We start from the raw sequence: 25,544 nt of genomic DNA on the forward strand, positions 1-25,544 counted from the left end.
ATCATAAAATTGTCCAAAATGTCTTAGTATGCGGACACCTTAAGAGTTCCCTTCACTGGAGGGGCCAAGCCCAACCCCTGAAAAAAAACCCACACAATAATTCCCCCTCCACCAAATGATTTGGACCAGTGCACAAAGAAAGGTCCATAAAAAGACATGGATGAGAAAGTTTGGGGTGGAGGAACTTGATTGGACTGCACAGAGCCCTGACCTTGACCCGACAGAACACCTTTGGGATGAATTAGAGTAAAGACTGCAAGCCAGGCCTTCTCGTCCACATCAGTGCCTGTACTCACAAATGCCTTATTGGAAGAACGGTCAAATATTCCCATAAATACGCTCCGAAATCTTGTGGACAGCCTTCCCGGAAGATTTGAAGCTGTTATAGCTGCAAAGGGTGGGACAACTTAATATTGAACCGTACAGAATAAGATTGGGATGCCATTAACCACTTAAGGACCGCCGCATGACTAAATACGTTGGCAGAATGGCACGGCTGGGCACAGGGACATATATATATATATATATATATATATCTCCATCCATCCCCTTTAAGAGTACAGCCATGGGCTGCACACGCGACCCGGTCCGAAGCTCCGTGACCACGCCCACGTGACCCGATCGCCGCTGGTGTCCTGCGATCAGTCACAGGAGCTGAAGAATGGGGAGAGGTGTGTGTAAACACACCTTCCCTGTTCTTCACTGTGGCAATGTCAGTGATCGTCTGTTCCCTGATATAGGGAACGACGATCACTGACGTCACACGTCCAGCCCCACCCCCCTACAGTTAGAAACACACATGAGGTCACACTTAACTCCTTTACTGCATTGTCATTTTCACAGTAATCAGTGCATTTTTATACCACTTTTCGCTGTGAAAATGACAATGGTCCCAAAAATGTGTAAAAATTGTCCGATGTGTCCACCATAATGTCGCAGTCATGAAAAAAAAAAAAATCGCTGATAGCCACCATTAGTAGTAGAAAAAATAATTATTAATAAAAATGCCATAAAACTATCATCTATTTTGAAAACGCTATACATTTTGCGCAAACTAATCGATAAACGCTTATTGCGATTTTTTTTACCAAAAATAGGTAAACGAATACGTATCGGCCTAAATTGAGGGAAAAAACATTTTTTTAATATTTTTTGGGGGGATATTTATTATAGCAAAAAGTACAAAATATTGAATTTTTTTCAAAATTGTCACTCTATTTTTGTTTATAGCACAAAAAATAAAAACCACAGAGGTGATCAAATACCACCAAAAGAAAGCTCTATTTGTGGTTAAAAAAGGAAACCAATTTTGTTTGGGAGACACGTTGCAGGACCGCGCAATGGTCAGTTAAAGCGATGCAGTGCCGAATCGCAAAAAGGGGCAAGGTCCTTAACCTGCATAACGGTCCGGGTCTTAAGTGGTTAAAGTTCATGTGAGTGTAAAGGCAGGCGTCCAAATACTTTTGGTAGTGCAATTTAAAATTTCTGAACTTATTTCTTTGGATTCTTTGTATGTATAGACTGTGTGGGTTGTTACTGACATGTGGTAAAAAAAAAAAAAAAAAAAAAAAAGGCTGTTACTAGGCAGATCGTCCTAATCTGCCTCTTCCTTGTCTGTGGTGAGGTTCTGTGTTCTACTCTTCGCATTTCGTCCTGGGAAATGAAGGCCACGCAACTCGTGAATGCTCAGTAGGAAATGGGCAGTGAAGCCTCAAGGATGGCGGCGTCGGGACCCGGTCTGAGGTACGGATCGGCCTCGGGCGGCCGACATTGCAGTGTGCCCATTTAAAGTCAGAAGCTACAGTGTTTGACTTAATTTTTTTTTTTTTTTTTATTGCCGGACCTCTGCTTTAAAGTCGTAGTAAGGAGTTACTCTAGAGGTCTCTTCTGCGATAAATATCCCCCCTGCCTTTAAGTGGATAATGTGATTCTGTTTGCAGTGGCAACGTGACTCCAAAGTGCAAGGTGATGTAACCTTGGCCTGGCCATTCAAGCGCCTGAAGATACGAAACCCGAAAGGAAGACCAGATAAAGACGGAAGTGCTGGGGACCAGGGAGAGCCATGACAGTGCTGTGCTGGAGGGCTTGGTTTCTAGGCTAGTCTGTCATAATGCACTAGTATGCAGTGCACACTAACTAGTACATTATGAATTAAACCTGCAAGAGGGCCCATTTTCTTTTTTTAGGTACAAAGACCTTACTACTGCTTTAAGCATATGTGTAAACTAAAAACTGTGTGCCAGAAAAGTGAACTTCCTCTGTTCAGGCGATATGTGGTACAAGTCAATAATTTATATACAACATGTTTTTCCCCCCCCAATTGTTATTTAATATCAGGTGAAGGTGGATAATAACCATGCATTCTACAAATTTTTACTCTTCAGTTCCACATTTCACAGCAGTAGACCACAAACTACACATTACTTACCCAATATGATGTGCAAAGCTGAAGTTACTGGATCACTGATTCCCACAGTTGCAAAACAAACACAGTCTGTAGAACCTGAAAAAAACAAAAACAAAAAAAAGCCTGTCATCAAACCAAATTACAAAAACAATTTTAGCTTTGCAAAAGATGAACTACACAAGATTGCCAGTTGACTGTACTTCATGAGAATCACATGAATAGGCTATTACTATTGTTTCATGGCACTAACATGCAGAGCCTGTCGCCCCTCTCACCCCACTATTTATATTTCTTCATAGCCAGAAATGCTGGAATGAGCCGAGCACCACTCCCTGTGCACCAGACATTCTTCCAGTTCATTGGTACCTTTACACAAAATTATCTAATCCTTAATATGGAACTTTAGTTCTACTATATCACTTTAAACTGGCCCCTTTGCAGGTATAGCCATGTACAACATAAAAACATAAAAACAATGTCTTTACGGTTTAAAATCCAGTTAAACACGGTCTAAACTTGCTTTGTTCAGCACATACTCAGTTGCTCTCCCATTTTAGGCATTGCCAAGTTTGTAAAGGTCACCTGCTGACCGCCTTAAAGGGGTTGTAAAGGTAGAAAAAAAAAATTCACTAAATAGCTTCCTTTACTTTATTTTAGTGCAGTCCTTCAGTTACCTCATCCTTTGATTTTGCTTTTAAATGTCCTGATTTCTTCTGAGAAATCCTCACTTCCTGTTCTTCCGTCTGTAACTACACACAGTAATGCAAGGCTTTCTCTCTGGTGTGGAGAAAGCCTCTCGAAGGGCGAGCAGGAGTGTCAGGACGCCCACTAACACAAAGCTCCTTTCTTTATCTGCAAAGTAGAGAGCATCCTGACACTCCTGTTCGCCCCCTCAAGAGGCTTTCTCCACACCAGGGAGAAAGTCTTGCATTACTGTGTGGAGTTACAGACAGAAAAACAGAAAGTGAGGATTTCTCATAAGAAATAAGGACATTTAAAAGCAAAAGCAAAGGATGAGGTAAGTGAAGGAGGACTGCACTAAGGTAAAGGAAGCTATTTAGGGGAGAAAAAAAATATATACCTTTACAACCCCTTTAAAGCAGAATTAAACCCTCCTATCTTTTATAATCAAGGAAGCTGCTTCTGTCTGACTGCAACTGCCATGGAGTTGCACATGTGATCAGTTATGACACCAGCCATTTGATGGTTTGACAGTTTGGTTGAGAACACAAGCAAATGTGATAGTTGGCAATCCTGGTGTTCTGTCAAGAAGTGCCTGCTATCGAATAGTGCCCGGGACGAACTGCGCATGTGCTTTACTTAACAGCACAACTGATGAGTTTACTATCGGCCGTTGTGTTGGCTAGACGGCGCCTGCGCACAATAGACAACTGAAGAAATTATTTCAGTCAGATTGTGCCTCGCGTTGCCGAGGCACGTTCATGTAGGTGAGGGATGGATATTTACATGAAGGGGCGGATTTTTCAATGATGGGCAGAGCTGGGGGCGGAATTTTTACCGATGGCCAAACAAATCTGCAAAACAAAATCTTTATCTGCTATAGAAAAAGCCGCCCTTCAATAGACTAAACACACCCGCAAGCATCCAGGAAGAATAGCAGATAAAGATTTGTTTTGCATATTTGTTTGCCCATCGTTAAAAACTACGCCCCCAGCACTGCCCATCATTGAAAAGTCCGCCCCTTCATGTAAAAATCCGCTCCTCACCTACATGAACATGCCTTGGCAACGCTGATCGTAAACTCAGCTATTGTGCTGTTACGTACGGTGCATGCGTAGTTCGTCCAATGCACTATTCGATAACCGGGCACAGGCATTCCAGAAATATAAATGTTTTTGGAAACCGTTAAATTGATGGGTTTAGTTTCACTTTACGATTTACTGCTGTTCAGGGGCTCTGGGCTTCAACAAAATGGCAGGTTCCAGCAGGAAGAAACAGGAGCAATGCTGGAGGGAATTTACAGCACACACTCATTTTGACAGCTTAATAATGTGGAATGTATGTTCCTTGCTAAAAAAAAAACATTTTTTATCACGTTATGGGTACATGCCTGCTTTCATTTCATTAACATAAGATTAATATTAAACAACTTTTTTTAATACTGCCATGCTTTGTATTGATGTGCTCTTCAACTAATATTCAATATTTAAAAAAAAAATTAAGAGACATTTGACCTACATCTGTAGATAAATATACTATGAAAAAATAGGATTTTTATAACAGCTTACCTGTAAAATCCTTTTCTTGAAGTACATCACGGGACACAGAGAAGCATAGTAATTACTATGTGGGTTATAGAGAGTACCTTCAGGTGTGGACACTGGCACGCCCTTAAGGCAAGAAGTTCCCTCCCCTATATAACCCCTCCCATACCGGGAGTACCTCAGTTTTGTAGCAAGCAATAAGTGTCCCAAATACCCCAAAAAGAGGGGCGGGTGCTCTGTGTCCCGTGATGTACTTCAAGAAAAGGATTTTACAGGTAAGCTGTTATAAAAATCCTATTTTCTTTATCGTACATCACGGGACACAGAGAAGCATAGTAATTACTATGTGGGACGTCCTAAAGCAATGCTATGAGGGGAGGGAGACCCCAAGAAATAAGCCGGGCGGCATCAGACATGAGGAATCAAACTGCAGCCTGCAGCACACTGCGCCCAAAGGCGCTCTCCTCATTCTTTCTTATGTCCAATTGATAAAACTTAGTGAAAGTATGGACAGACGACCATGTCGCGGCCTTGCAGACTTGAGCCATGGAGGCTTGATGATGCACTGCCCAGGAAGTACCCACCGCTCTAGTGGAATGTGCTTTAACCTTAAACGGGGGAACCTTTCCCCTCAAGCCATAGGCTTGAGTAAAGACCTGCCGAATCCATTTGGAGATAGTGGACTTCGACGCTGCCTGCCCACATCTGGGACCTTCTGGCAGGATAAACAATGTATCAGTTTTCCGGACCTGAGCAGTAGCCTTAAGATGGATCTTAACTGCTCTTAATACGTCTAGCGTATGTAAAGACTTCTCCATTGCAGAACTAGGTTCTGAGAAAAAAGACGGGAGAACAAGATCCTGATTCAAATGAAATTTTGAAACAACTTTAGGTAGGAAAGCCGGGTGGGGCCGTAGGACCACTCTATCCTTATGGAATATAAGGTACGGTTCCTTACAAGACAAGGCCGCCAACTCCGAAACCCTCCTGGCGGAGGTTATGGCTACCAAAAATATCACCTTCCTGGTCAGAAGGACCAAAGGAATATGAGCCAAGGGCTCAAATGGTTGTTTCTGTAAGACAGAAAGGACCAGATTCAGATCCCATGGACACAAGGGAATCTTGACTGGTGGACTAAGCCGGATCACACCTTGCAAAAAGGTTTTGATCAGGGAATGTGTAGCTAGTGGCCTTTGGAAAAAAATCGATAAGGCCGAGATCTGGCCCTTAATGGTGCTTAGGGCCAACTTCATGTCTGCCCCTAACTGCAGAAACTCCAGAATTCTGCCAATGAGATACCTCCGGGGATGCCAACCCCTGGTCTCGCACCAGGCCACATAAGATTTCCAAACTCGGTAATAGATAAGTCTGGATGCCGGTTTTCTGGCATTAATCAAAGTAGATGCCACCGCATTAGAGAGACCCCTTTTCTTTAAGATATGGGACTCAATAGCCAAACCGTCAAATTGAGAGACGGTAAGGAAGGATGGAATATTGGCCACTGGGACAATAGGTCCGGCCGAAGCGGAAGGGACCACGGTTGCCCCACGGACATCCTTACAATGTCCGCGAACCAGGCCCTTCTGGGCCACGCTGGAGCCACCAGAATTCACTGGTCTTCCTTCCGACTTTACCCTGCGAAGAAGACGGGGTAATAATTGCAGCGGAGGAAACGCATACATTAGGGAGAACTGGTCCCATGGGAACACCAGTGCATCCGTGCCGTAAGCAAGTGGATCCCTTGTCCGGGACAGAAAGTTGCCCACCCTTGCATTGAGCCTCGATGCAAAGAGATTGACATCTGGTGTTCCCCACCTCTGACAAATGCTCTGGAAGATGTCGGGGTGAAGAGTCCATTCCCCTGGAAGCACCTGTTGGCGGCTTAGATAGTCTGCTCGCCAATTGTCTATTCCCGGAATGAACACTGCAGATATGCATGGGACATATTTCTCTGCCCAGGTCAGGATTCGATTCACCTCTCTTTGGGCTGCACAACTTCTTGTGACAGGCTGACAGGGCTAGATAGACTGCTCGAATTTCCAGCAGATTTATGGGTAGAGACCTCTCGGAGGCTGACCATTTCCCCTGGAGAGACAAACCTCCCAGGACTGCACCCCAGCCTAGCAGACTGGCGTCCGTGGTCACAACCTGCCATGTCACGGGAACAAAGGACTTCCCCTTTAGCAGGTTCCGGGGAACCAGCCACCAACAAAGGCTCTGCCGGACTGACCGGGAGAGAGACATAGGGAGATCCAAGGCTTGAACCTTTTTGTTCCAAGCGGACAGAATGGCGTGTTGAAGCTCCCTTGAGTGGAACTGCGCAAATGGAACGGCCTTGAACGAGGCTACCATCTTTCCCAGTAACCTCATACAGAGGCGAATGGGAGGCTGACGCTTTGCTTTGACTAGTTGAACTAGTTCTCTTAAAGCCTCGAACTTCCTTTGGGGCAAGAAGACCCTTTTTAGCTTTGTGTCTATGAGTAGACCCAAATATTCGAGCCTTTGCACAGGCATTAAGGCTGACTTGTCCAGGTTGAGAACCCAACCCATGGATTCCAGAAATTTTACGGTTCTGTGTACCGCTGAGTTTAGATCGGCCACTGACCGGTCTACTACCAATAGGTCGTCTAGATAGCCTATCTAAGGTCTCAAGGCATATCCATAGTAGCCTAACAGTGGAGCCAATACTTTCGTGAAAACACGAGGAGCGGTGGCCAGACCAAAAGGTAAGGCCATGAACTGGAAGTGGCGCTGATTTACCGCAAAGCGAAGCAGCTTCTGATGGTCGAGAAAGATAGGAACGTGCAAGTATGAGTCCTTTATATCGATGGACGCTAGTAGTTCCCCTCCTTGCAGGGAGGCCACCACTGACCTGATCGATTCCATCCGGAATGATTGGACCTTTAGGAACTTGTTTAAGGCCTTGAGGTCCAGGATGGGTCTTACATCCCCGTTTGGTTTGGGGACAGTGAAGAGATTGGAATAAAACCCCAAACCTTGTTCTTCCACTGGCAGTTCTCTGATTACCCCTTGGGATAACAGATGATCTAAGGCCAATGCTAAGGACCTTCTTTTGCCGAGGTCCTTTGGGACGTTCGAGGTTAAGAAGCGCGGTGGAGGAAATTCGCTCAACTCCAGCTTGTAGCCCCCGGAGACCGTAGAGAGGACCCACCTGTCTTGGATCCTGTCTAGCCAAGCCTCCGCAAACAGCTGAAGCCTTCCCCCCACCCGGCTGAGTGGGGGAGAACCTTCATAATGCTGACTTAGTTGCTGGCTTGGCCTGTGGCTTACGGTTCCAAGGCTTTTTGGAAGCCTGAGGCTGGCCCTGTGGCTTCCCACCTGCATTGAATCGTCCAGGAGGCCGTCGGAACTGCCTGGTACCAGAAGTACTAGGGATAGGAGAGGAGGATCTCTTAAAGGAGGGGGAACCCCTAAACCTTTTCTTTACTGGCAACAGTGTACTTTTGCCACTGGAAATTTTCTGAATATAAGCATTTTTTAGTGAATTGTTCCTCCATGGGGTATAAAACCGAAAACTTCTTAGGAGAAAGAAAATATCTATCTGGATGTTCCCAATCCTTGTAGATAAGCCCTTCCAGCAGGGGGTGAACCGGGAAAGAATAATTAGCTTGAGGAGCTTTTAAGAAACCTAAAGACGAGACTGCACTTGAAGCTGGCTCTGAAAGTGGCAACTTGAAGGCCGAACGGACCATCTCAGTGAGGGACTGGACCAACAATTTTTCGGATTGCGACGCCGAAAAGGGTTCTCCCAAAGTGGAATCCTCAGAGTCCACTACTTCCAGCTGACCTTCTGCCAGATCTCCAGAGGGTAAATCAACCTCTTCTGAGGATGCATGCCCCAAATCGAGGGACTCCTCAGAGGGAGAGGGGGACCTTGTGCGTTTTTCTCTTGAGAGAGAGGATGCAATCAAGGTCGCTAATGTCTGCTCCAGACCCCCCATAGCTGAGGCCAGAGCCTCCTGTGTCACAAAAACTGGAGCAGGTGGGACAAGGGCAGAACAGGCATCTGACAGCCCTGATGGTTCACCCTGGGCCTCCTTCAATTTTTCAGGAGAGGAAGCAGCCGCAGGAGCATGCCCGAGATCCTCTGAGCCAGATGGCGATCCCTTTGCTTTTTTGCTTCTAGTCCCTGAGCCTTTAGCCATGATAAAGCTGAGGTACTCACAATAGTTGCAACTACTTGCGAACCTATAGACCAGCACTGACGCTGCTATTTGATGGTTGGCAAGGTGCAGAGCCCACTATGCGCCTTAAGCAGATGTCACTGTCCACCACCAGTACTAAATACTGAAAGTATGTGCACAAGATCTGTGTCCACCGTCAGCCAGAACCAGTTAGGTGGACTGGAGCATATAAGGACTAGGTGTAATCACCTGACCTGCTCTGTCCTGTAATCTCAAGTCTCATAGAGAACAGCTGAGATAGACCCCCTGCGCGCATGCGCGCGCGCTCGCCGCTGTTAGGCGTGCACCAGGAGGCTATGCGCGCACACGTAGCCGCACGCGCGCACATGTCGTCACACGCATCTCACGGAGCACGCCGCGCACATTCGTGCGCACTGAAGCAGCGTACAAAAAATTCATTTGTGCGCGCGCGTGCGCCTAAGACACATCAATGTCGCGCGCGCATGACGCTACGCGCTCATGCATGGGGATGGAACACCACAGCTCCATGTGAGGACCAGGTAAGCCAAGTGAAGCCAAACATTTTGGACAACTTTTTTCTGCTTTAACCTGCACAGGAGGGGCTAACTACCTGACTAGAGATACCCCTCCTCCCCACAACACACAGGACCATATAGGAGAAGCACAGACAGATAGCTTTAGGCAAACATAATGGCTCAAATAAAGGAAGGTTACTCCTAGGACCAAGTCCTGAAGCACCTTCACTTACCTGATCCAACGCTGCAGGACTCTGCAAAAACAGACAGTCCAATCTTCACCCATCACGGAGAGCAGCGTCTATAGACCTTCAGGGACCGGGGTCCATGGACAGGAACACCACACCCCTGGACCCATATCGCACCCCGTCAGTAAACTTTTGGTATTAGGAAATTGACCAAAAGTACTGAATAACCAGGATCCAGCTCTCAAAGAGAAGCATTACAGGCCAAACCCCGTTCTTCTTAACCAGGGCCCGGGTCCCGTCCACTTTGGCTCAGAAGCACTTTGGACGGATCCGGATTTCATGGAGGCTTTTTACATCCAATATGGATCCCTCCAGTGGAGCTCCTTGGAGCACATGTTCACTCGTGACCAACACCTTAGACACTGGCAAAAAAACTGAGGTACTCCCGGTATGGGAGGGGTTATATAGGGGAGGGAACTTCTTGCCTTAAGGGCGTGCCAGTGTCCACACCTGAAGGTACTCTCTATAACCCACATAGTAATTACTATGCTTCTCTGTGTCCCGTGATGTACGATAAAGAAAGTAGTGATTATTACGGCATGAACAAGAATTTCTCACGATCACCATGTACAAAAATAAAAAAAAATACCATCACAAAAAATCCAATAGCCTAGTATTAGATGAAAAGTCCATAACAGAATTGGATGTTAGATCAGGACTTCACAGTCTTAAAATAGAAGATGCTTTAGTTGAGGGGAGACAGAAAATTGTCAAGTTTCATTTATTCCCCCTTTTCTGCAGAGAGGAACTGGGAACACTGCCCAGCTCAAGCTACTGTATGTTAAATCCACTTTTACTAAGCTTGTAGTAAAAGCAGCAATGGATCAAAACCCTGTGCAGCAGCAGCCCTAATTCTATCACTGCCCACATAAAAAGTTTAATGTAATTCCAAGGGCATATGTTTCTCAAGAAAGGATTAGTCTGTGCAGCTCTTAGGCAAAAAAAATGGTGCTTGAATAGAACTATACGCTCAAGTCAACACATCAGATAAATCTCAGTCTGACATATTACTAATAAAACCTTAGCCTTACAGAGCAGTAGGATTTTTGTGGTATTTATTATATTTTGAGTTTGTTGTAATAAGTCAAGACCTCAGGGAAAAAAATTGTGCTGTGTATGAAAGTAAAACGGGGCGCCGGGTGACTAATAAGGGATAGCTATATTATCAGTGGAAATACATTTGATAAGGGTAGAACAGTGCAAGAGGTGCATTTGTTCACTAAAAGAAGCAAAAAAGTAACTGAATTGTTCCCTTAAAAAAAATGCGAGAATATAATAAAATAATATTTTATAATGAAAGTGTATAATTTAAAGCAAAAAAAAATAAAAAGACATTCTGAACATTATTTTTTATTTTAAGGTCGAAAAAGAGACTTATTGTAAAACCTTTGCTTTTGTCAAGAAACATTTTTTTTTTGGACATTCTCACTAAAATAATACCTGAAGACAAGTAAAACCTGCCTTATGCCCTTAACTAAATCAATAGGAATTTGTGTTATTCGGTTCTAATATTAATATATGGTAATAGATGTAGATGTAAATGTAGATGGCAATATATACATCTGGAGTCAGCAAACCCGACGATCGTGGGAAGCCGACGGGTAGATCATGAAGAGGGCTGTGCCGATGCTTCCCCCTAGCCGCCAACGCTCTCCTTTTAATAGCAAAGCGAAGTGAGAAGCAAAACCATGCTAGATGAAGGCTGGGAGAAAAGAATCTGCTTTAGTTTTTTTGATCAAAAAGGTTTTTATTGCTCACACAACAGATAAACATAGTACAGATGACATTGTACATTTAAAATTGCAAAAGAGTATATCTTCAAGAATACAGTTCAACCATCAGATGCATTTTATAAGGTCACTTATGCACGATCGTTTTAACAACAGACCCATCTGGGCACCAACCCTTCCACTCCACCCCCGCCCTCTCTCCCCATTCTCCCCCCTTCCTTTGTCCGCACAGGTACGCAGGCCCGGGGCTCCGCAGATCAGTCCCCGTCTCTACATCCCCCCAAGTAACCGCTCTTGAACTAGTTCCACGGGGCTCAGCCCCGGCGTTGCGAGCCATGGGTCCCACAGTCTGAAAAATTTACCTGCATTACCCCTGTGCTGGTAGATGTATTTCTCCATCAGTAAAGTCTTGCCCACATGTTGTACCCAGACCTTAACAGACGGGGGCTCCCTTGACTTCCAATGTATAAGGATAAGCTTTCTCGCCTGGAATAGAGCCCTGGCAAACGCCACTCTAGTGGTTTCTTCTGCTATCGCCCCTTCCAACACGCCCAAGAGGCAGCAAAGTGGGTCTAATGGGACACTAGTCTGAAATACCGAGTTCAGGGTCGCCAGAACCTCCGACCAGTACCTGTGGAGCTTTGGACACCGCCATAGCAAGTGGACCAAGTCTCCCTGGGTTGCCCTGCATCGACCACACAGTGGGTCTGGGGCACAGCCCATTCTAAAGAGTTTGACCGGGGTGTAATGCACCCTGAGTAGGATGTAGAGCTGAGACACCCTTTGCGACACATTCAGCGAGCACGCGTTCACCGCCAGCAGGGCCTCCTCCCATACTTCCCCCTCAATCGGCCCCAAGTCTGTCTCCCATTGCTCTGCCACCTTCATAGGATGCCCCTCTAACAATGACGACAGGAGCATATTATAGCATTGTGAAATCATGCCTTTGGTATCCTGCGCTTGAAACAACGTTCGGAAAACCGGAGTGGGGGACTGAACCCACTCAACCGCTGTCCCCTGCGCTCTCACTGCATGCTGTAGCTGTATGTAATAAAAGTGCATATTGTGCGACAGGTTAAATCTACTTTGTAGTTCACTGAAGGGAAGTAGGGCCCCCCCTCTAAAGATATGTTTGAGATGCGTGACCCCACAGGAGCTCCACCTGCGACCCTGCTCGAGCTTGGCCAGCTCCCCATAGGCGTCATTCCCCCAAATGGGACTGAACTCTGTGAACCCGGTTACTCCCTGGAGCTGTCTAGCCTTGTTCCATATCTTCTGGACAAGCGCATATGTGGGCATTCTCCTATTGGGTTTTTGAAATTTACACGCCTCCAGCCCCTCTGGTATCAAGGCTGCCCCCGATCCCCGCAGCATAAGTAGAGCCGCCGAGGCATCGGGTTGCACCCCCGCGGTTCCTATCAAATGTTGGAGTTGGGCCGCTAAGTAATATATCCAGGGATTTGGTAGTGCCAGCCCACCCCCCTCCTTCGGGCGCTGCAACTGCTCAAGTTTGATCCTAGGGGTTTTGGTGTCCCACAGCAGCTGCCTGAAGAGAGAGTTGACCACTCTGAATACTTTCAGGGTGATCACCATAGGAGCATTGTGCAAGAAATACAGCAACTGGGGCATTAGTATCATTTTGATGAGATTAGTTTTGCCTGCCAGGGACATTTTTAGTTTGTTCCACACTTGAATTTTGTCTCTGAATTTGGATAGAATCTGCTTTAGTTAACCAGCAGGTGATTAGTTGATAGGTAGTCCTAGCAACCAATTATCAGCTTGACATGAAAAGTTAACTTTGAAGCTCTCGCTCTCACCCTCTATCCAGCACTGTGCTGCTTCGCACTCCACTCTGATGTACAGCTGGAGAGAGCTAAAAAAAAAAAAAATTACTTGTGGGAGACAGAGAATACTTATTTGGGGGGCACAGAGAAAACTACTGTGTGTGTGTGTGTGTGGGGGGGGGGGGGGGGGGCGGGGTGACAATACATTACTGGAAGGGGGGGGGGGAATACATTACAGGGGGGTGATTTAAAAGTTGGAAGAGGATGGATTGCTTTGATCTTTGACTTCCTCCATGTTGTCTAGGTAGATCCCAACTTCTGACAGGTTGTACATCAAACAAAAGTAACACAATAGAACATTGTTTTGGAAAATATGAGAACAGACTCAAAGATCTAATCAATAAGGTACCAACAGGCTTTGCAGTTATTCAAGACAAAAAATGTAAGGTTTGAGAATTGTACATTGTGACAATAAATGGCTTAGAAGTAACAAAAATCCTTCTTGCGTATACCCAGAAGAGCATTGACATCCTTTAAATGGATCCTTGATAGATCCTGGAAGTAAATTATTTTTTATAATATGTAAAGCATAGGTAAAACATTGTCCAAAACCTTGCACTCTCAACGCCAGGTGACCATCAAGAGGTTTTGTAAAAAAAAATTGACTATGTTACTTGTTTTTTCAGTTTGTATATTGATTCCTACCTGTCTTTCATGTGAAAACTCCTGCTGTAAAGTGAATGTTCCGAAATATCTGTACTGCTCGCTTACCCAATCATGTAAACATTTACCTTGATATTTTTGAGTTAATGAATGAATTTATACACTATGCCTTATTTTGGTTAAATGTGTCCAGGAAGAGTATGTCCCGATGGACTTTTCCTGCTTGAGGCAGCACATGGAGTGCAGAAGGTCTTGCTGGCTGCCTTGGCTTGCTTTTTCGTGGTGGGCAGGCGCTCTCATGATTGGGAGGGGTCAGATCTGGGGGACAAGATTATCTCTTCTACAGGTCTTCTGCCCGTACTGAAAGCAGCTGCTGCATTGGGAACTACCAATGGGTTTCCCTGCACAGTTGGGAGACCGGGTTGGATAATATCACACTCCACGAAGTGATGCGCTGCCTTAAAGAGCAATTTTAAGACCCCTTTCTTTTTTCTTTTACAGACCATATAAATTACCAAATATCTTTACTAACTTTATTTATGGTTGTTTTAAAGGCAATTGAGCTACTCTGTGCCCCCTTCTTACCTCATTTGCAATATCTCTGTGCCAGGTGTAGGTGTAGCAAGTCTTTTGTGATGTTGTCCCCAATTTTAACTACTCAGATTTTTGGCATATTTTGTTACAGTGTCAACCTCAGAGTGCCTTCCGGCTATTACTGGCACCCATGTCCGCCCCAGGGGAGGGTTTGGTCCCTGGATCTGCCCCCTCTTCCTTGGTGGCTATCCTCTAGATTTGGATAAGCATCTACGGGCTTCTCTCAAAATTGGCATATGCGTTGTGGAAATATGACCATTTGCATTTTTTTTAACAATTAAACACCTATATGCATGTTGCGAATAATGTTCTGCTCCTGTCGAAGGCTGAGCTGTCAGCAGTGGCTTCAAAGTGTAGGAGAGGCAGCCTACAATGGAAGCCCCACAGTAAATCTATGGATAACATGACTTCCCAAGCATTTCCAAGCCGCTGTCTGTTTTCTCCTGCACTAAGAAGGCCCCTCTGGAGACTGGATAGGAACAGCTTCAGAATAGGTGACCTTTTCATTACAGGGTTAGATAGATTAGTCTTAGAATTGGGGATGAAAGCAGGTTTAGCGTTGGTTAGGTTTAGCCTTTACTCCCAATTTAATACTGCAACCCACATTAACATTTTTCATGTGAATGTAAACAGTTTTTCATTGCACTGAAAGTTTCTGCAAAAAAGAAATACAAATGGCAAACAGAGATTTGCAAGTACTTGTCTGCGCAATTCTAAAACAGTCATTAAAAAAGAGCGGTAGTGTCAAAACACTTAGCACCAAATAATATTCTATTTCAGTAACTAATGCATATAATTTTGTCTGGGGAAATATTACTAATTTGTGTGTAATTGATAAAATAGAACACTGCAAATAACATGAATATAGAAAAAGCTTGACTTAATTAAGGAGGTAGGGCACATGACCTTGCATACAGGCAGAAACCTAAAGGGTGTGAATGCAACCAGTTGAATCTTCATTGATGTGAACATGATCCCATTGATCATTTTGATATGCTAGCTTTGTTCTATAGTTGAAATGGGATTTTATCACAGCAAGGTCACATATGGAATAATAAAATGAGCTGCATCACTGAGCAAAAAGGGTAGCATTACAAAACCACAAACGAAGCAGAACAACATTGAGGTTACAATGAACATAAAAAGCCAACTTACCAGCAGGAATAATGCCAATCCTCATATAGCACTGAGATAATGGAATTTTAGGATTGTTATGATCTATACCAGTATCCTTTTGTACTCGGCCTATAAGGCCATGAAGCACTTCACTGAACATTCCATCGCCACCAACACAAACAATGCTGCAGTGATAAAACGTTATAACAGTTATACAGCTGTCATGTTATGAATAAATACTAACAAACATAACCATATACTTTTGCTGACACACACAAAATATATACATGTTAACGGAGTGAAAATGTAACAAAGAATAATTTCATGATTTAGTGTTTAAAAGGTTCATTGAAAAACATAAAACTTTCTTGTCAGAACATATGCAAAGCCTATTGATTTTTTGGTAACCCGAATCATTTTTTTTTTAAAGAAGAACAAGGAAACTTGGTTAGTCAAGGACTCTATGAAAGCTAAAGGTTCAATTTTTTTTTTTTTTTTTTTTTTTTTACCATCCTGCAATCTATGCAGGAAAGTAAAAAAAAAACATCTGTCCCTACTAATACCTACCTGAGCCCTATCACAATCCAGACATGTGCACAAAAAGTCTCAGCTCTCCGGGTGCTCTCCATCCTTTCTGGCTGAGACAGTAGTGGGAGCCATTGAGCATCCAAGAAGGGAGAGTATGCCACGGCTCCGTTTCTGAATGAACCTGCAGAGCAGCAACTTGGGAGCGAGCTTTGGGTGATCGCACAGCAAGCCGTTTGCTGTGAAAGCACTTGGCAGGAAGGCGGAGCCGGATCGAGGCTGCTCAGTGCAAACCCATTGCACACAAGTTTAATGTTTGTTATTTTTAAAAGAAAAATAACTTGGACTTCAATATTGCTTTACCACTTGCTTACTGGGCACATATACCCCCTTCCTGCCCAGGCGAAATTTCAGCTTTCAGCACTGTCACACTTTAAATGACAATTGCGCAGTCGTGCGACTTGGCTTCCAAACTGACATCCTTTTTTCCCCACAAAAATCGCAGGAGTAAACAGGAGGACATCCATGGACATCCACCCGGCAGGAAAGCGCCGCGCTGTAGACGTCTTGTCTATAGCACGGGCGCCAAGAGGTTAAAGCAGGATTTTTTTACTTACATTAAAATATTTTTCTTGGGAGTTTATGAATGGTCAGAATGAATTCAGGTGTAACTGGGTTATGCTGCCACCTACATTAGAAATGGATAATGGCAACAGCAAAAAAAAAAAAAAAAAGGAGGCAGTAGAACTCCTACCACTCCCGTAATTTCAGCTTTGTGCAAAAGCAGCAAGACAGAGGAGGGCCTGTGAAACAGATGCTTGCTGCTGAAAACCCCAAGGGGGTATGTACTGATCTAGTCAACCATCATATGACATGGAGATAGCCTTATCCTTAAGTGGATTGAAAGGGAGGCAACCAGAAAGGCCACCTTTAATAAAGACAGACAAAGGGATAGCTTTGATCAGTTCAAAGGATGGTTTAAGTAGAATAAACAGTACTAGGTTGAGGACCAGGTGATCTGGAACTCTTTTCTCTTCAGTGTTGCAGTATCATAACTGATCTACACTTTTCCTACAAAACTGGTAAAGCCAGATTGAACCAATTCCATAAGTCACAAAAGCATCTATTGATAGGGCCAGAGGATCCCGGAATCTGGAGATAAACTTGTCTGGTCCGATGTTGAAGCTGGAAAACAAGGTATCCACACCCGGCATTCCCCACCTGCCACAGAGATCCTGAAGTGTTTCCAAGTGAAGGAACCCTTCTTCTGCATCCAGATTAGGACAGGGGTGCCCAACCAGTGCCCCATGGAGCCCTCTGACGTGGCCTCCTGCTCTGGGATGGCGGGGGCGCTATCCCAGATCGTAGGTTGCCGACCCGCCATCTCAGAGCATCGGTGTTGTGAATGAAGCCGGCGGTAGAAGAAGCAAGCCGCTGCGGAGCAGAGGCGCATAAGCAAATGATTCTTGTATGGCACCGGGACCTGTCACAGGAGGATTGATACCAAATGCACTCTGCCTGGGACTGCAACAGCCAGCAATACCTGAATAAAAGACTGTTATTAAAGGCAAGTTTGTTACTAAAATCACAGTGTATATATGGGCATCTGTTATTTAGTGGTTACTGGGCTGCTATCAAACTGATCAGCAAGTGCAGCGCAGTTGCACCTGTCGATTACCTTCACTGAGCCATAGACTTCTGTTATTACCTGCAGGTTTGGTGTGCTTTCAAAAAAAGGGCACCAAACCTGCAGGATATAGAAGAAGTCTACGGCAAAGTGCAGCTAAACCGCAGGTGTACTGCACTGCACCCACAGTGTAGGTAAACTGCAGCGCATCAGTGTGAAAGCAGCCTTAGGACGCTTTCACACAATTGGTCCAACCCAATTATACCCTCCATTTACCTCTATAGAGCAGCAGATGTAAACTGAGTTGTGTCAATTTACACCTGCCTTCCTCCAATTCAATCTGCTAAAAAAACAGAAGAGGATCCGTCCTCTTCCATCTGGGCAAATTGAAAAGGCTCATAGACTAGAGGGGACTGTGTCTGTGTCCAATCTGCATATGCAGAGTGGACACAGACCTGTCATCCGCCTGCTCCGCACATTGTGGCCTGCAACCAGTAACCAATTTGCTTAAGTGTCCCTCACTTTTCAAAGGGTTGGGCACCCATGGATTAGTACATTGTCCAGATAATGTGCCTTCTTATTCCACGCAGGAGGCTTGTATGCAAAAGACTAGATAGGAACTTGAAGAGAGGGACTTCCTCAAAATGAATCTACCATCGGACTCAAAACTCAGGTAAAAATCAAGAGTAGGAGAACTCTAGAACTGCAAGATCTGAAATTGGAAACAGAGAGCCAAGAGTTTTTTTTCCCTGCAGAGCGCGAACTTCGGACTGAGAAGTATTGTAGGAAACCTAGGTGCTCCAAGTGATGGGTCAATTAGAACATTTACTTCTGAAGGTTCAGGAGACAAAGCGAATCTTAACAGCATGATTGACAAAGTCTGTGCCAACTACCTCTCAATTAGAGGTTGTCTAGGTATCCCAGAATGCGAAAGCATAGCAAGATTAGAACAGGAGCCAGTATCATGGTATAAACTCAAGGTGCAGTGGACAACTCCAAAAGGGAAATAAAATAATCAGCACTTGTGACAAAGAAATAACAAATCAATCACAAAACTATATAGCGCAAAATACATTTTCATAAGTGTAAAAAATATTTTGTGAAATCCAAAATGCAAAAGGAATAGATTAGACTTCTCATAATCCCGAGCTATATGTGCAAAAGTAGCTGCAGGAACATCAAAGTCGCAGCTCCTGAAAAGGAAGCCTTGTTTGGCAGAGCCAATGAAGATGCAGAGGGACATGTGGATGCAAGCAAGGAAAATAAATCCAGGTGTATCCCAAATGTGTCTTCAGGGACACGCTTACATTGGCATATGTATTACAGCCTTTGTACTTCACTTCTGTGCATTAAGGTAAAAACCTTTGATATGCTGCTCCTACCCCAGTCCCTCCTAAACACCTACCTAAGCCTGAATTCGATCTAGCACTGTGCCTGAGAGCAGGGGCGCTACTTTTTCGCTCACTCCTCACTGAACTCTGAGAGCAGGGGAAGCCGCTAGCTCATCCGGTCAATCAAATCTAGTGATGAGGGAGCAGGGGGCAGAGCAGCACTGTGTGTAATAGACACACACAGCACGGCTCGGAATCAAGCATGGACGTATGCCACCATAGGAAGCGGCTTACTATGATGGAACACAAAAGGAGGGGAGGAGCCCAGATCACCAGCAGGGGACCCCAGAAAAAGAGGATATGGTCAGCTCTGTGTAAAACCATTTAACTAGGGCTGCAACTAACGATTATTTTCATTATCGATTAGTTGGCCGATTATTGTTTCGATTAATCGGATAATAGCCTTTAAAAAATAAAAAAAAGAAGGACTTGCATTTTTTTTTTGGGCCAATTTGTTGGGCAGATTACAAAGCACAAATTGCCGCAAAAACACATTACATGCTTTTCTGCAGCTTCTCCATTGAAGTATATTGAACCAAAAAAAATATCACCGGTTTGCGTTAAAAGTCCTTGCCCTTTCCAAATACGCAGCAGCTGAAAAAAAAACATGGATGTGAACGTGTCCCATATGAAAACATGTAAATGATCTACAGTTCATTTACATGTTTTCCTATGGGACACGTTCACATCCATGATTTTTTTTTTCAGCTGCTGCGTATTTGGAAAGGGCAAGGACTTTTAACCCAAAACGGTGCTATTTTTTTTGGTTCAATATACTTCAATGGAAGTTTCTGCAAAAAGCACCAAAAAACTGAGGTGTGAACCCAGGCCTGAGATGTTTAGTAACATAATGGGGTTAAAAAAAAAAAGTACAAAGAGCAAATAATCGCTACTGTAAGGGGTTCATTTTTTTACCGTGGGACAGTGAAAGTAATTTTTACAGTAGCGATTTGCTTTTTTGTACTATAAAAGGGCCATTTTTTTTTTTAACCCAATTATGTTACTGGCCGATTAATAGATTATGAAAATTGTAATCGATTAATTTGGAAATCGATTAGTTGTCGATTAATTGGTTAGTTGCTTCGGCACTACATTTAACCATTTTATCAAATATAAAATATGATAATTTATTTTTGGTTGATCAGTTGAGCACAACTTTTCTCTTTTATATCAGTTTTGTTTTTTTACAAATTGTTCATATTAAAACCATAAATATAAGGAATGAAATGAAAACGAAAATTAGGATAGTGTTATGAAGTTCTGGCAGACAGCATGGAAAATTCATTAAGTTGCATGAAGTTATTTTATTTACAGTTATTATTTTACCTTACAATTAGAACACGTTAAAAGAAATATAAAACGTTGCCATGTAATACCCACCCATCATATTTATCCAGATTGACTTCATAAAGATTATCTCTAGCATGGTTTGCATATTCTGTCACTGTGAAGAAAATAAAAGATTACAGCACAGAAGAAACTATTTAGTTGTAAATGACATTTATCAGTTGACACCGAAGGATGCTGAATTAAATTTAGCAGTTTTCATAAAAGACTAAAACGGGAACTATTCAAGTATGAACCTCACGTGCATTACAACCTATGAAGCAAAGATTTATTGTTTATATACCACATTAAACACTCGAAAAAAAACAAAAAAATTCCAGATCCAAATCTTCACTAAATAGATATTTATGGTACAAACACAATATCATTTAACCACTTAAGCCCCGGACCAAAATGCAGCTAAAGGACCAGGCCCCTTTTTGCAAATCGGGACTGCGTCGCTTTAACCGACAATTGCGCGGTCGTGCGTCGTGGCTCCCAAACAAAATTGGCATCCTTTTTTCCCCACAAATAGAGCTTTCTTTTGGTGGTATTTGATCACCTCTGCGGTTTTTCTTTTTTGTGCTATAAACAAAAATAGAGCGACAATTTTGCTATAATAAATATCCCCCAAAAACAACAAACAACATTTTTTTCCTCAGTTTAGGCCGATACGTATTCTTCTACCTATTTTTGGTATATAAAAAAAAACAAAAAACGCAATAAGCGCTTATCGATTGGTTTGCGCAAAATTTATAGCGTTTACAAAATAGGGGATAGTTTTATTCCCTTTTTTATAAAAAAAAAATGTTACCACTAATGGCGGCGATCAGCGATTTTTTTTTGTGACTGCGACATCATGGCAGACACTTTTTTGGGACCATTGTCATTTTCACAGCAAAAAATGCATTTAAAATGCATTGTTTATTGTGAAAATGACAATCACAGTTTGGGAGTAAACCACAGGGGGCGCTGATGGGGTTATGTGTGACCTGAAGTGTGTTTACAACTGTAGGGGGTGTGGCTGTAGGTGTGACATCATCGATTGTGTCCCCCTATAAAAAGGGATGACACGATCGATGCTGCTGCCACAGTGAAGAACTGAAGAACGGGAAAGCCGTGTTTACACACCGCTCTCCCCGTTCTTCAGCTCTGGGGACCGATCGCGGGACTCCAGCGGCGATCAGGTCCGCGAGTCCCGCGGTCCCGGACCTTCAGGACGTACCTGTACGTGGATGTGCCCAGCCGTGCCATTCTGCTGACGTATATGTGCAGGAGGCAGTCCTTAAGTGGTTAAAAGCACACAACCGATTATTTGTCCACTTAAAATTGCTATTAAACCTATGATGAAAAGGCATTATGACAATTTAAAGCTACAAAATGAATCTAATAAATGTTTTAAAGTGATTACTGTATACACTCGAGTATAAGCAGAGTTTTTCAGCACATTTTTTGTGTGCTGAAAATGCCCCCTTCGGCTAATACTCGAGTTACCTTTTTGTGCCTGATCTCCCAGACTTTGGGGACCCGGTACTGGCCAATCGTAGGTCCCCTGGACCTCAAACTTGGCACACATATAGCCCCACTCTTTCTCTACAAGTTTTGTCCGGGGGGCACCGATTTTTCAAAGCTAGGCACCCCTTCCATAGACTCCCATGTTAAACGGTCATTTCTCCGGTGATTTTGGGGCCCCGATACCGGCCGGTTGTAGGTCTCCTGGACCTGGAACTTGGCACACATGTAGCCCAATTTCTCCTCTACAAGTTTGCTGTCTGAGGGACACCAATTTTTCAAATCCGGGCACCCCTTACATAGACTCCCATGTTAAACGTCAGTCTAGTCATGGGCACAGTGAGGCATGCAGATGGACACCCTAGGATTATACTTGAGTCAATAAGTTTTCCCATTTTTTTGTGGTAAAATTAGGTGCCTCTACTTATATTCGGGACGGCTTTTACTCGAGTATAAAAACAGTATATTAAACCAGTCACCTGTTCCTAAATTGAATAAACACAAAAAGCTAAACCAAGTGATAGGAAGAATGTTAAACACATAGGGCCAGTTCACACTACATGCAGTCAATCAAAAAACGCATGGAAAGTAGATTATATGTCATAGCTCACACCAGGGCAGTCAGTTGCAGGGTTTTCCCATTCCACAAAAAAAAAAAAAAAGAAAGAACACGCTGCATTTTTTCTGCACTGGACTCTACTGGAACGCTGTAAAAAAAAAAAGCACTGGAGCCCTTGCCTTGTGGCTTCTTCAGACAGTTTTCTACTGCACATGTCGCACTGCGCTCTGTGAATAAGCGGTGGGAGGAAAAGGGGGCCAAACTCAGCCTGAAATGGGAGTGGGCACCTGTCAAAACTAGGTACCTGCCCCCCCATAAAAGGTGCCAAATGTGGCAGCAGGGGGGGGGAGTGCAGATAAACAGAGCTTCCCCTTTTGGGTGGAGCTTCGCTTTAATATTTGTTAGATTGTAAGCCTCTCAGAATAAACAAATGTGCTAAAGTCATACATGTACAAACACTGGGAAAGGGGTTTAAACCCAAAAAACATATTGAAGCTTACTGAATCTTATATGTGGTGGCTGCATTTTTATTTATTTTTTTTAATTCTGTTTTTCTTTATTTTGACCTAGTGATCCGGTCAAGAAGTCTGTTTTTCAATTTCCTTTAGCAGACTGAGCTGTTCAACAAAAGTGCCAGTTAGAAAGTTGAGGCAAAATATTTAACTCTGACAGGGGTGCTTACAATGATCATCTTTAATTCATTTATGTAAACCTTTTATCCCAAAAGAAAAAAAAATGCTGCTGTAGCTGCCTAAAGTGTTGGTGGGAGTTCGGCTTTTATCGCTCATGCACACACAAAGCTCCTGGCCACCAAATGACATTGGTTTATTTACACTGTACTGTGCCAGTGAGCTATTGATAGGTTAACGCCATCTAAATCTACTGGTGCATCCAACATTACCCTCTCCCCAGATTGACAATGCTGCTGTCCAAAGGCATCTCTGATGCTCCTCCATCCAAGGTGAATATGCCCTATTGCAGTATTTGTGTTACTGGCCAGACCACCAGGAGAAAATAATAGAAAAGGAGTCTAAGAAAAAGAAATGCAGCCACCACATTCAAGGATTGGTATGCCGCAATATTATACTTTTGTTTTTGGGTTTAATACTAGTTTAATCAATACAAGCATGTCTTTATGTTGTGAAAGAAAAAAATGTAACCAAAACACAAAAAAACAAACAGAGAACATACAAACTAGGCGGCTGTGTCTTAGTGTAAAACTGAACCTAAAGCTGAAGCACTGCAAGGCCATTGTGCCAAACACCCACTTGGAAAGTCTTTCACAAATTCTGGATAACAGACTTTATATTTCACTCAGTGTAATGCTGCGTACACACAACCGTTTTTCGGGTTGTAAAAAAATGAAATTTTTTAAAGGTCTAGAAAAAACGTTTTTTCAACCCCATCGTTAAAACGGCCTTGCCTACACATGATCGTGAAAAAACAAATGCTCTAGCAAAGTGCGGTGACGTACAACGGCACTATAAAGGGGAAGTTCCATGCGGATGGCGCCACCGTTGGGGCTGCTTTTGCGTTCGTAAAAGACGATTCGCGCTTTTCAGTCTGTTACAGCGTGATGAATGGGCTTACTCCATTATGAACGCTAGTTTTACCAGAACGAGCGCTCCAGTCTCACAACTTGCTTCTGAGCATGCGCGTTTTTTTCACGTCGTTAAGCCCACACACGACCATTTTTACAATGTTAAAAACGACGTGAAAAATTAGAGCATGTTCGAAATTTTTAATGGACATTTTTTACATTGTGAAAAATGCTCTGGAGCCCACACACGATCGTTTTTAATGACATTAAAAAAAAATTTCATTTTTTACAACCCAAAAAACGGTCGTGTACGTGGCACAACTCTTTTTGGGAGTGAAAAATATTATTCTTAACAAGAAGCCAAGCCATGTTGTGTGTCTCTAGATATAGCCAGCACAAGTGCCCCCATGACAAGCAGCTTGCTATGTGGGCAATCGGAAAAGAGGAGGACCCCAGTAGAGGAGGTTTGAGGCCGCTATGTGCAATACCATTGCACAGAGAAGGCAAGTATAACAGTGTTATTTAATAAAAAAAATACAAATAAAAAACAACACCTTAAAAAATCACTTAAAACGAGGCTCGTCAAAAAAGATGGACTTCTGCTTTAGCTCAACTCATTCCAAAAATGCCATTTGCTTAGTTGGTTTACCTATACAATGGCTTCAATACATTCTAAGTCACTGACACTAAATAAGTATCCATATAAGCAAAGTATTTTCTTGTAAAACCTCAATTCCAAATATGTGGGGCGCTTTGTAAAATCTACACAAAAACAGGGATTTGTAAATCTTAAATAATAAAAAAAAACAAAAAAACACACATTTTATTTTACAAAAGAAAATAGGAAACCTATGAAATATTTAGACGGAGAAGTAAATCGCCCCATTCTTGCCTGAGCATATGCTGCTCTAAAACCAAGATATATCTTTCAGCATTGATGGTGGCTTTCCATATGTGCAAGCCACCCATTCCAGACAGTAATGCACCCCACACCATCAGAGATGCAGAATTATTAACCAAGTGCTGATGACAATCCGGAAGGTCCCTCTCCTCTTTAGTCAGGAGGAAGTGGCGCAAATGGTTGCCTAAAACAAAATGCTGAATTTCAATTCGCCTAACCACAGAACAGTTTTCCAATTTGCAACAGAACATTTCAAATGAGCTTTAGCTCAGAGAAGACGGTGGCATTTCTGGATCATGTTCAGATATGGCTGCTTCTTTGCATGACAGATCTTTAATTTGCATTTTTTCATGGCACGGTGAACTGTGTTCACAGACAGTTTTTTAAAGCATTCCTGAGCCCATACAGGGATGTCCATCACAGAATCAAGTCAATTTTAAATGCAGTGCCATCTGAGAGCCTCAGGCTTTTTATTATGTATTGTGGATGATATATTTAAAGTATTTGCAATTTTATGTTAAGCAACTTTTTTTTTATTGTTTTGGCTATTTTTAGTCCTTTCCTGCATGTTGCCCTGCCCACAGGGCTTAGTCAGACTACGCCCTGTGGGCGTGGCCTGGACAGAGTCCAGACTGAGACTGCTTCTACTCCTTACATGAGGTTTTATTTGATGTGTGGCTCTTGGGATGTTTTTCCTTTCATTGACTTCTATGGA

At 43.3% G+C, this 25,544-nt stretch overlaps 1 protein-coding gene across 2 annotated transcripts in view; it reads right to left on the reverse strand.

The window, feature by feature from the left end:
- CERK (ceramide kinase) overlaps positions 1-25,544 on the reverse strand; it is a 102,799-nt gene that overhangs the window by 26,821 nt on the left and 50,434 nt on the right. For both annotated transcript variants that reach the window (XM_040343644.1, XM_040343643.1), the window contains 3 exons: positions 20,372-20,435; positions 15,488-15,633; positions 2,429-2,503 (listed from right to left, as the gene is read on the reverse strand). In XM_040343644.1, the coding sequence (XP_040199578.1) occupies positions 2,429-2,503; positions 15,488-15,633; positions 20,372-20,435 (285 nt within the window). The remainder of the gene's footprint in view (positions 1-2,428; positions 2,504-15,487; positions 15,634-20,371; positions 20,436-25,544) is intronic.

This window comes from Rana temporaria, chromosome 3 (genome assembly GCF_905171775.1).
Source record: "Rana temporaria chromosome 3, aRanTem1.1, whole genome shotgun sequence".
Classification (NCBI taxonomy): Eukaryota; Metazoa; Chordata; class Amphibia; order Anura; family Ranidae; genus Rana; species Rana temporaria.